The 13094-nt window shown below is 32.4% G+C and overlaps 1 protein-coding gene across 2 annotated transcripts in view; it reads left to right on the forward strand.

Annotated features, from left to right (window-relative positions):
- The window catches only part of LOC117173218, a 26210-nt gene extending 18459 nt beyond the window's left edge, over positions 1–7751 (forward strand). For both annotated transcript variants that reach the window (XM_033361671.1, XM_033361672.1), the window contains exon 4: positions 4412–7751. In XM_033361671.1, the coding sequence (XP_033217562.1) occupies positions 4412–4947 (536 nt within the window). In that variant the 3' untranslated portion in view covers positions 4948–7751. The remainder of the gene's footprint in view (positions 1–4411) is intronic.
- The last annotated feature ends 5343 nt before the right edge of the window (positions 7752–13094 follow it).

Raw genomic sequence — 13094 nt, forward strand, 5'->3', positions numbered from 1 at the left:
AAGATTATCGTACCAATATACAAAAGAAATTGAGATAAAAGCGTCTACAATAATTACATAGGTATCAGCTTATTAAGTAGCGTAATTAAAATATATTCAATAATACTTATTCGTAGGGTAATGAAAATAAAAGAAGAAAAGATATGAGAGTTCCAAAGTGGATTTATGTATGGAACATAATCATGTACGGATCAAATATTTAGCTTAGGACAGATCAGCATGAAATTACTGCACATGATATGCAGAAAAACACTAATAGACAAAGTGAATAATAGATAATCCTCAAAGAATATGACTTAGAGGAGACACTAGTTGACATATATGAAATAAATATTCTAAGATGGTTTGGGCATGTTAAAAGACTGAAAGCTGAATGACTAACAAAACAAATTTATCAAGTTAAGGGCATGTGATACTTAGAAAATTGTCAATTTTACCAGTTTTAGTTTCCCCCGGCTTTTTTTCTAGAATAATAAATATTTTGACGTACCCACACACTTCTTTTGTGGGTTAATTCAAAAAAGTTTTAATTTAGCAAAATGTGATTAATTTGCATAGCGCTTAGGAATTAGTATCGATTTTTTTAGTCTTAGATTCCCCTGGCTTTTTTCCTAGGATAAGAAATATTTTGTAGTCAAATTCTGAGAAATGATAGCGAACATGCTAACGGACGTCCCCGCACACGTTTTTGTGTTTATTTTTCAAAAAAAATTTGATTTTGCTAACAACGTTTGTATATTTCCAAGTTATGTGTGTTACAATTCTCCCGAGCGTTACTTCCAAACTACGGAATATTTTGGCCAAAAACTTTCGACTTATAAATAAAACTAATCTCCCGGAACTAACCTTGTTTGCAGGCAATTAAAAAAGTTTATTTCATTAATAATTTTTAAATTATCGGAAAGGCACAGATGAAAAACGACGTAACCTCAAAATAATGCATAAAATTTTTATTTAGCACAATACATTTTTTAGTCCGGGCATCTCCGAATTTAGTTTTTAAAAATTTTCATTTCTGTGGGAAAAAAGCCGGGGGAACTGTACCCGATTGACCACACGACGGAGTATCACATGCCCTTAAGGTAAATAGCAGTATTCTCAGAGGCAGGCCGTTGAAAGGTTGGTTAGAATGTGCAAATAAGACCTTAATTCGAAGAGACATAGGAAGTCAAAGAAACACAAAAGTGAATTACGCCTGAAACAAAAGATCTAGGATAATAGTGTGCCCGAGTGGGGAGCTTCACATAATGACTTTGCAAGGCTCGTCACTTGGGGTGATCGCTAGAGAGATTGATCAGCAACCAAGATCTGAGCAGTGGTGCAGACCGAACATGCTGTTTAAATAAGTAACATTGGAATTCTAGACCAATCTAAAAATCTCCCTACATTGCTCACTTCCTCACCGAGTGATTCACGCTTACCTCCAAAAGGAAATGGCTTAATGGCATAATAATAATAATATATTTCAGTTTTTATTATTGGTTTTTATGTATGTTCCTACATCGGTGGGTTTGCAATTAATCTAAGATTTTATGTAGGAGCCATTCGTAGGTTTCTATAGCGGTATTCATATAAGAACCCATGTAAAAACCCTCAAAATTTTCCCCATCCTATCTCAATTCGACATTTAAGACCGGTATTCGAAAATGGATCCTATATGGGTTCTCATGTAGTTCATTGTGTAGGCTTTTTTAATAGGGATTGTTATAAAGTTGTTACTTGTTATATAATGGAAAAGAGTGATTATATGACTGTCTTAAATATTCTTTAAAATGGCTAATGGTTACGAATCCAATTGGAAATTGAATAGTTTTTAGGTACTTTAATATTAAACAGTTCAATTTAGAATTTTTATGCATTTCTTTATCGTTTTATTTAAAAGTGTATGATCTAAACATTTGGTAAAAGTGCTTATTTGTTCATTTAATTTACTTATCGCTTATTATTAAAGTAGGTTAAAAATGCCGATTTGGAATAGTGAAAAATCCGTCTTCGTGATTCTTGGCCCAATGTAGATGACATTTTTACTATTTTATATGACTGTCGTCGATGGACGACTATACGCCAGCAGGGTACCTCTGTGACCTTAACAGTAGCACCACATGGCACGCGACCGATTGGGTATCTTAGTGTTATTAAAGCAATATTGAATAAAAAAGAGCAATTAATATTAATTCATTTTAATCATAAATATTATTCTAAGGTCTAACATTAATTATTTACTATATGATCTCTCGTTGACATTGCATTGAAATTCAGATTTCTTGCCAACAGTTCCCAATTTTAGGCAATTATTATGTTTTGCGTTTGATCTAGTAGTCGGCGATCGACGATGCAGTCATATATAAAATTGTACAAATAACTGCTGCACTTGAGCCAAAATTACGATGGCGGAACTTTTATTACTTACACATGAAAAAATATATTTCTCTCTAATTGTCTGTAATTACATGTGTCAGCAATGTTAGCCTTCTGAACACGTGGTAACGAGGACGAAGACTGGTTTACGAACTTGATCTTTCTATTTGGTTCCAAAACTGTGCGTGCCAAAATACAATCTAATTCGACTAGACTTATCCGGCATAAAAACAATACCTTCTTATTAAGATGAGAATGTACAAAATAAAACATTTGAATATCTAACAGATTTTGCCTTCTGTATTTTCTACAGCAGGAACATATTAGTTTCAGTATTATTCATTTAGTAGTTTACATATATTTTCCTCCCAGTAATAAGCGTTGAATTCAGAAAAATGAAGAATTTGTATTCCTATGAATACGCGATTTTTCTCCGTCTAAATATCCCCCAACGGGAACAGAAAAAGTGCAAATCCTATTCCTATCAATCGACTTATTAAAGTTTAAAGAAAGGATTTTTTAAACCTATTTTTCATTATTAAATCTTTTTATAACTTATAAATTCGAAAAATATTCAAATTTATATTTGAATTAAAATAATTTTAACTCTAGAGAGGCAGACTTGAATTGATTGAGATTAAATTTTCAAAACTTGTATTCCACATGAAGAAATTAAAACAATTTATTACACATATTTTCTGAATTTATTAGAAGGAATTGAAAAATCTCGAAATGCGAACACTTTTGGGGAATAGAAGACATCTTTGTGAGGTTTATCTGTCGTTACAATTACAAGGAATTAAATATATTGAAAACACTGTCACTTTTGGGGAATCGGAACCTATGCGGCGGCCGCTATGGACATAGAAATGAATTAGTTTCTGAGATATCCTATTCTTATAATGACATTTTAGACAGATGGAAAAATCGCGCATTCAAAATAATAGAATAATCTCCACTTTTACGCTGAAATCTGGAAATATTAATTTTTCTCTATTCAACGCTTATTACCGGGCTAATACTAATTTGAATCACCCGCCCATCTCACAGTTTCGAGAGTTTTGTCGTCTGCTGCTCTCCATAGTAAAAGCATTTGTTATTAAAATTACATATTATACACCAGAACCTCTTAACTTCGGTCTTCGTTACTACGGTCTCGGCGTGCACACATTCACACTTGGGATATCGGCGACGCCTCGCATATCTGCTTTATACCTACGTCGAACTTTCTAAAAAGTCTATTTTTCGCAAAATTCATATTTGTCGGGAAAATAATCATTTCCTCAACAAATTTTTTGATTTTTCAACATTTTATTGATCCGAGGATCTCACAAAACCCCGGATATTCGACAAGTTTTATTTCTATGGTTCACAAATCCTTCGGAAAAAATATGTATGGAATCAGTGCCGTACCTATTAAAAAAATTCAAAGTCGGATTGAACCAACACCCTTAAGAGTGCCTTTTCACGAAGGCCTGTTTTGAATTATTCTATGAATCAATATTTCGCATAGCGTTCATTTCTAGTTACATTATTGGTTTATGGAAAATCTGATTAATGGAGAACCTAGATGCGAACTTGATGTGTCAGATTAATTCATCCATCTTATTAATAGATAATAGTTGAAAAATGGTCAGTGTTTCCTTTTTTGAATCTATCGAATTTTAATTGTCCCAAATGTAAAATTGCTCAATGTCTAAAGTATTAAATTGAAAGAAACTTGGTTTGAGAATGTTAAATTTTCAATTTTTCTATTGGTAAGTTTCAAAAGAAAAATTGTTCAAGTTTGATGGCCTTTGAAATCGTAAATTTGGCAGGTTTTTTATTTAATTGAATATGACAATTTACAAGAAATTAATAGGTAGTTCAAGTTATAAAGAGTTCATTTTTGAAGGTTTTAATTTTAAAAAATTTATTCCATTTTTTTTGAATCTTTAGTGGCCACCTGCAACTTGTAACAAAACATTTACCGTTATGTAACAGTAATGTAACATGTACATAACTTTTGCAATTCTATTTACATTTGCACTCTACTTTCTAATTATTGCACTAGGTTCCACGAGACACAGTCCACTACAGAAAGCAGAGTGGAAAAAGTACAAACAGTATACTAACGCTGATCTACAACAAGCCTTGAAAGCGATGGAAATGGGAGTCTCTCCGGTAGCAGCATCAAAGGAATTCAAGGTTCCATCGCGGACACTTTATGACAAAGCAAAAAAACTTGGTATAAATATGAAAAAAATAAAAAGAAACATCAACAACAGCAATAATAACAGCAGTAGCGCTGCATTTCCATATGGATTGGGTGGAAATGCTAATGGTCGCATCTATAGGAATTTATCAGAAAGTGATTATGATGAACCAAGCGGTACTTTTACTCAACATTCCTCATCATCACAAAATTATGCGACAGATCAACCATATGAGAGTATGACTATCGATGTAAGTGGATCGAGTCGAAGTCCTGAAACTCGACCTGTGACACCTGATGCCACCACTGAAGATGCCGTGCAAGATCTTTCGGTTAAGGGTAAATGTGATAATGGGGGAGTTATAATATCACCACCTAAGCGTGAGTTAAAATAACAATACTGTCGGGTTTCGTCTATAAATTAGGTGACCCAACGGCGAGGGTGGGAGCGAAGGGTCAAAAAATAGCGCGACCTAATTTATCAACGAAACCTTGAGAGAAAATAGTAGCTGAAGCTGATAATAAGAATTTATCAAATAAATGTTTCTGTAATTTTGGGATATACATAATATTTTAGTTATGATCATTGTAATCGATGAAAATATTATATTACAGATACATGGCGTACATAAAATTTACATACCTGTTATGTAACTGTTTACGTAAGTGCTATATAACAATTATGAACATCTTTTATTTCCTATCATCAAGCTTCTGGGCTATTTTCTCAGTGTAAAGCCGTACTTTCAACTTTACCTTTTCACAATTAAAAATGACGTATGGGACTTCAATCTCGAGCCTTTATAAAAATGAATACTAAAATGCATCCCATAAAACACAGGAAAAAGAGTGATATCACAGCTATATAAAAAAAATTATATTTGTGTAAATACGTTATATAACCGTTACATTCAATATGTTATGTAACCCTAATGAAAAGTATTTTGTAACTGGAAGATAACCAGTATGGAAATTATTTGAATATTTTCTTTTGTTTTATGTAAGTGTTACATATTAGATGCACAAAACATTAAAAACATATTGGTTATATGTCAGTTATATAACTGCTTAATAACTGTGAAAATGGGGAGGTTGCATTACAATTTTGTATTTTAAAAAACTCAAACAAGACTGAGAGTGCGTCTGCCTTTTAGAGACTGGTATATAGTTATTTTACGTCCCTCTCGAGTACATTAATTTTTATTTGCAATTATCTTTATTGCTGAGAAACGGTGATGAGACTTAAGATCTATACCAGACGAAATATTGTTTTTGAACGTGTTTCTTCACAGCATTTAATGCTCTTGATAGGACGATTATTATTATAGAGAAATGTATATTGTCTTGAAAAGTGCCGTTGCGACTGAGATATCGCTGTTATGATTTTTTATTCCCCTGATGAGATAACATCAGTTTAGAAAAAATTGTAACATTTATGCAACTGTCAGGTAACGTTTATATAACACATGTAACTATTGTATAACTTATGTAACGGTTAAATAATCGTTAGCTAGCAGTTTTGTTACGTTTTACTAAACTGAGTGCTGAGAAATCACACAGGGGAATCATAAGGTTACATATCGTTACCGAATTTTTCTCCGGGATACAGCTGCAATAATGCTCAACGACATATCTAGAAATAGTTTTTCGCACAAATAACTACCTCAATTAAAGTACAATGAACAATCCTGTTCGTAATCTTAAAGACTGATAGAAACTGAATTCAGAAATAGAGATCACTATTTTGCTAAGGGAATTATCGTAGGCTAACGAGAAATCGAAAATGCAAAGTACAAAATAACCGAAGATTCCCTTGGTACCATATTTAGTAATATAATATCACGTTCATCGCGCATATTCATGCATATATTCTTACATTGATGAATATAAAGATATATTACATTATAAGAGAACGGATTAATACATTATGAATCGGTATCGATGTATATTAAGTTTAAGAAATATGCAGTAAACATTGTTACCTCTCTGTTACATAACAGTTCCAAAATGTGTTTACTAAGTAGTCATTCTACTTTGTACGGTTGCCTTATCGATGCCGTCTAACGGTTATGTATTTTATAAATTTTCAGAGCATTTTTTACTTTGGGATATGCATAATAATTAGGTTATAATCATTTTAATCGATGAAAAAAATGTTCTTCGTAAAGTGTTGCAGGTTTTAGTAAATGTTCTAATAAAACCCGAAATGTTATATATCTGTTACGTAATTGTAATAAAACAGAAGCTCTACATTGTTCCAACAGTAATGAAATGTTAAAGCACTGTTATAGTAAGATGTTACTTTTCTGCTACACAGAATTTGCTGCCAAACATACAAGTTACATAATATTTATATAACGTTTTACAAGGGACTTTAAATTGTACAATCTGTATAATAGATTCTGTGTATGTAATTGCACACGTGTGATTTGATTTCAAAACGATTTTTCTTCAATCATTTTCATACAAATCACAGTTGATTAAAGCTCTGTTTATTGTGCTTTTTATATTGTTAGATTAAGTGTAGCCATAGATGATGGATACCATTAAATATGTGAAAACATGATTGATGCCTTTTTATCCATAATTATTAGAATTTTTTATTTTATGTCGCAGAGACAATTGTAACCAATAGTTGATTATATTAGTGAATGAGAGATAAAAGTTTAAAGTGTTAAGTTGCTGTTATGTAACCATAAAACTTTATTTTAACTAGTGACCTGGACAAATTTTACGTCATTTTTGGAAAATTAACAAATATGTCGAATATTTGAATGCTATGAACTTTAACGCAATAGTTACATAGCAGTTACATAAAAACTTTTAATGAATCTAGACGTATCTCAGTGATTAAGTTACCTTCAATAATGCCTTAGCAACTCAAGTATATTATTTGTACTATTAAGACTGATTTTTTCATTTTTTAGGTTTATCACAATTTTCCTTGTAGTTACAGGTATATTGTTTAAATAGTATGTCTATGTACCTAAAGTATATGCATAATAAATGTTTCTATCGCAAAGCGAGTAAGGGTACCTTTTCACGGAGCAACATTTTAGAGCTCAAAAATTGATTTCTAAACATTATCAAAACGTGAGTGTACTATTTGAAACGAATTTTGTAGCATTCTTAAATTTCCAGTTGTGTGATACCAATTCTATTGTTCAAGTCTGTTATCAAATAAAAAATTATGAACGTAGTTAATGACTTAGTATTTCTTTTTCCGAAATGGAATATTAATAATGCAGCAGGACATCTAAATTTGTATGCAAATTCCGATTTTCGTTTAGGCTCCATAGTTTTAAGGCTTCATGAATTAAATAATTGTAAAATTAAGAAATAATTATTCTTATCCTATGGCTAAAATCTTATTATTCAAACAAATATCTGTATGTATATTTTTGTCTTCTAATTGGAAATTTGCCAAAAAGTTTCAAAATTCAAGCTGCTAAAGTCCAATTTAAAACTCTTTTGAATCATTATTCTAAATTAAAAACATTTATAATATCGATTATATAATTGTTGTTCGTAAATTTAGACTGTTTCACCATAGTGTACATAAAAAGAACCAATAGAAAGCGAGTCACTTGTGTGCGGTGCTTTAAATCTGCCATTCCACATTCAAAATGCTGAGTGAATATAGTTGAATGAGACTGACAAAACCTGAAATAATTCCTATGAGTATTCTACGAGTCATTAATGTGCATATGAATGAGTTGATATTCAATATGAAATGGAGTTCTTAAAAGATCACACCCAATGGGAAAAATAGGGTGCGCACATAGCAATTTTCAATAAACGTGAATCTGCCAATTGTAGGTTACCTCAGCTTGAGTTCAACTGAGTGGAATATGCAGATTAAAATTATCAAGAATTGTTTCGATTGAGAAGTATGAAGTGATAAATTTGAATAGGACAATGCTGATCAATTAAAAAGTAAATAATATTGTAATATATTATAATTGATGCAACAATTTAGTTGTAAATTCAACGATTATTTAGTTGTAATTCTCTTTTTACAATTTTTCAATAGATTATTCTGTACAGGACTTACATAATTTACACTGAATTAAGCTCCGTTGACATTCAACTTATTCAGTGCACATGCTAATGACTGCAGGAAGGCCACGTGTTAAATAACCTACAGATTGTAACATTCATTTTTCACTTTCAGTGATAACGATTATTTATAAACGTAAATTAAAAGAAAAAATTTCAGCTTTTGTTGTGTAAAATGTATAAATAAATTTGTAAGATTCTAAAGTGGTGTGATACAAATATGTGAAAAAAATGTTCAACAAAATAAAAAAAAATCCCTGAAAATAAATAGTCTGTAAATAAAAGTAGACTAAGTGTATGTCAGGATTTTCTTAAAAGTTGCCCATTGAACTATTTTTTAATAAATAATTTAAAATATTTGAATTAAATTTGTTTTATTTAAATTAATAATTTTCTTTCGGAACTGTCGTTACTCTATCGGTCATTGCTGATTCAGAATCGCTACTGAATGGGTCCAAGAAAAAAATACTCATTCAAAACTCACTCCAACCTATGAGCGGCTATCTGTAAATTCAGTGACAGACACGCAATTCAAAAAACCTCAAACCCATTCAAATGCAAGTGAATGGATTTTTGTTTCCTGGGTCCGCGCAAACATATTATAATATTTTAAATAACATATAAATATATAATATATTATGTTATTTAAAATATTATGTTTCGCGGACCAAAAATTCGATTTTCGGTGTTCTATCCCTCGAATTTCTGCGTTTTCAGAAAAAAGAAACATTTTTTTTCTTCAAATCGGTCGACATTAACCGGTGTCCCCGGGATTTTGAAATTAACATGGGGTTTTAAATGGGAAAAGTTCGATTTTCGAAAAAAAAGGGAAAAATGAAGTATTTGTTATCAACTTTTTGTTAATTAAAGTTTTTACGCCTCTTGAGAAATAATTGTGCGTATATATAATATATAAATTTTTTTTTCTTATTTATTTGGGTTTTAATTTCTCCAGATCTAGACCAGGGCTCACCAGAAGTCAGTCCTTGGCTGCAAAGACTGACAGTATCAGTCTAGACTGACTAGGTCAAACAGGCCCTGATAAATGTTGTTGTTCAACTGGTTCCTAGTTGTTCATGGTCATTATACCTCCCGCCGAGCTTGAAAAACATTATCCTTCCCAAAAGTAAAATATAATATGGAAATAAATATAAACGTTTTATTTATTAAGATTCATATAGTTCACACAATTGAAACAATATAAAACAATGAAATGTTTAGGTGATATTTTTCAAATTTCTTTAATTATACGTCTATGACTATGTTGTCTATTATTCTTTAGTGAGTAATGACTAAATGAAAATTTATAAGCACAGTTTTTGTTAAAAATGTGGCATATTTCATTATTTCTTGAATGAAGTAATAATAAGAAATTTTTTTATGGACAATTGTCAAATTGTACAACTCGAAATAGATTTTACACTCTTCATTTACAAGTATTGAAACTTTTTAATAGAAATAACAAAAATTAATTGTTAGAAACTTAGATAAATAATTTTTAATCTTTATTTAAAGTTAATACGAAATAAAGGAGAACGAAGAAATATTGATTCATTTTATAATTTAAAAATGAAATTGGAAATAAAATGTATCGTAAATTCGAGTACAAAAGTTCAGACTCCCCCCTGTGTGGTCGACGGTGAGGCATAATTTACCATGACTGTAACCTTTCGCACGATTCCTGGAAAACGAAGACAAAAATAACAGAAGAATTGCCTGTCAGTCTTATACTTTTCGTATCGGTCAGCACCTGCTTAAAGTGGTCAGCCCTGCTCTAGCCTCAAACCTCAGGATCTATGAAAAACCCACCGTACGCGTCCTCGGGTTGCAGATAGAGGGTCTCTGTACCACGGTTCCTTAAAATACCGGGTATAATCCAGATAGAAGTTGGATCTTATCCGGTTCTTTCGGAAGTTTACCCGGATCTTGTCCCCGGTTTCTATTCGGTAAATAGACGAAATTTTAGATAGCCTAGCGGATAGAAAATAATAGACGTGCATAACCGTAGGATTCATGCCGATAGAAAGACTGGGATTTGGAAGGATAGCTCTGACTTATATTTAAAAAAGATAGAAAAAGATTAAATTACATAGGAATATAGGTATTGAAAAAGATAAGACAAATTTTTGTATTAACTAATGAACATTATTGGATATAATGGATATATAAAAAATATAATGGATATATAAATATATCTAGTATAATGAAATCCGGGTTCCATTTTTCGAAAAGAAAGAACCTAGTAGAGGATTTACACCTTGATTGTCATCAGCGCAAACTACGGCACGGTAACCGGGTAAGAACAGGGTGGAAACATACTTTGGTATTTGCAATTAAATACCGGTTACACACTGAATAGTACCGCACTTTCAACTGCTTACAGTCGAGGCCTGATAGAACTCGCGTTGAAACTTCTTTCTGTTTGCAAGCGTTTCAGTTCTTGCTTTATTCATCTGGATATATATTCCATGGACGAAGGAAGAGCTCAGATCTGTTGACATCGGGACACAAAAGGTCTTCTTTTCCGCGACTCTACATATAACCCCTGGCGGCCAGAAGGAACTGAAAGGAGCCTCTACAAAGTACCCGTAAAGTACCCCACTGAGTCCCTCTTCGGTTTCTTCTTAAAAAAAATTAAAAACAAAAAACAGCAAGATCAACTTTTAAATTGTTGAAATTCGGATTATACGTTCAATTTTCAATTAGAAACTCACGCAGTAATCGCAATACTTTTTGTTGCAGCGTTAAAAATTAAAAATTTTAATAATAAAAGATGTAAAAAAAAATATTTCAACTATCAATTCCATCGGAAGCAGCCGGTAACGTTACGAACCCTCTAGAGCCTCGTCTAGTGGCCGCCAGGGTTTGTATTTTCGTGTACAACGTTACCGGCTGATGCCGATGGAATTGATGGTTGAAAATTTTTTTTTACATCTTTTATTATTAAGATTTATACTTAAACGTAGTTTTCTTTCGGCTCTTGCATTTCTCAAAGTTTGAGACCGATATTTTATGTATAAAAAAAGTTGGAACGTTAAAATATGTCGAGGTTCAGAAAAAAGATAAAATAATTTTCAATGAAGTTCCTACCAAAATGCAGTACCTAATCGTACTTTATTATACTCTAATACATTTTCCAAAGTTTCAGCTCGATATTTTATTTACAAAAAATGTTCTTAGGTTCAAAAAAACATTCAGTGAACTGAAAAAGTGAGGTCGGTATTATAGGTATTTAGCTCTGTCACATGCCATTAACTTCTGCTGAAGGTGACTTAAGCCATGTACATAGGAAACACGGGACTAGGCATGCCATCCTAACTTGTGCGAGCGAGGTTGAATCCACGGGAGGGGGTGAATTCCATTAGCGGGGAGAGCCGCCATCTTACGACGTGCCATTTGATTATGCGCACGAGTATTTTGCCGACAAACTGTGCATGAAAATATAAACATGTGGGCACTGCCATGTTTGTTGCGCTACATCAAAAGGTGGCGGACCTCCCCCCTCATTGCATCACCCCCGCAATAGCATGCCTAGTCCCTTGTTTCCTATGTCCATGCTTCAAGCGCATCCATAATAGCTCAAGTAGTATGTTGCGCGCGAAGTTCAAAAATAAAATTCTCTCTCACTTGCATTGCAGCGTTGTTGTCTGAGGTTTCCACTGCGTGGCGCTAGCATCCAGACAAAATTTTGTAAGTTACCGACGGTACGCTTATTAAGGGCATGTGATACTTACAGTTTCCCCGGCCTTTTTTCGACAAAAATGAAAATTTTTGAAAACTGAATTCGGAGATGCTATAAAATATCATAAAGGTCGTCCCCGGACTCTTTTTTGAGGGATAATAACAAAAAAAAATTTATTGTGCTAAATAAAAATTGTATGCATATGCATTATTTTGAGGGTACGTCGTTTTTCATCTCTGCCTTTCCGATAACCTGGAAATTATTATTGAAATAAACTTTTTTGATTGCCTGCAAACAAGGTTAGTTCCGGGAGATTAGTTACTATGTTTATTTATAAGTCCAAAGTTTTCGGCCAAAATATTGTGTAGTTTGGAAGTAACGCTCGGGTGAATTGTAACATACATAAACTCGAAATATCCACGCACGTTGTTAGCAATATCAAACATTTTTTGATTAAAAAAAAACACAAAAATGTGTGTGGGGACGTTCGTTAGCATGTTCGCTATCATTTCCCAGTTTTTGAAGACAAAATATTTCTTATCCTAGGAATAAAGCCGGGGGAATTTAACACTGAAAAAATCGATACTATTTCCTGAGCGCTATGCAGGTGAATCACATTTTGCTAATTTAAAACTTTTTTTAATTAACCCACAAAAAAAGTGTGTGGGGACGTCCGTTAGCATGTTCGCTATCATTTCCCAAATTTTTAAGACAAAATATTTATTATTTTAGAAAAAAAGCCAGGGGAACCTAAAACTGGTAAAATCGACAATTTTCTAAGTATCACATGTCCTTAACTGC

Source organism: Belonocnema kinseyi, chromosome 5 (assembly GCF_010883055.1).
Source record: "Belonocnema kinseyi isolate 2016_QV_RU_SX_M_011 chromosome 5, B_treatae_v1, whole genome shotgun sequence".
Taxonomy (NCBI): domain Eukaryota; kingdom Metazoa; phylum Arthropoda; class Insecta; order Hymenoptera; family Cynipidae; genus Belonocnema; species Belonocnema kinseyi.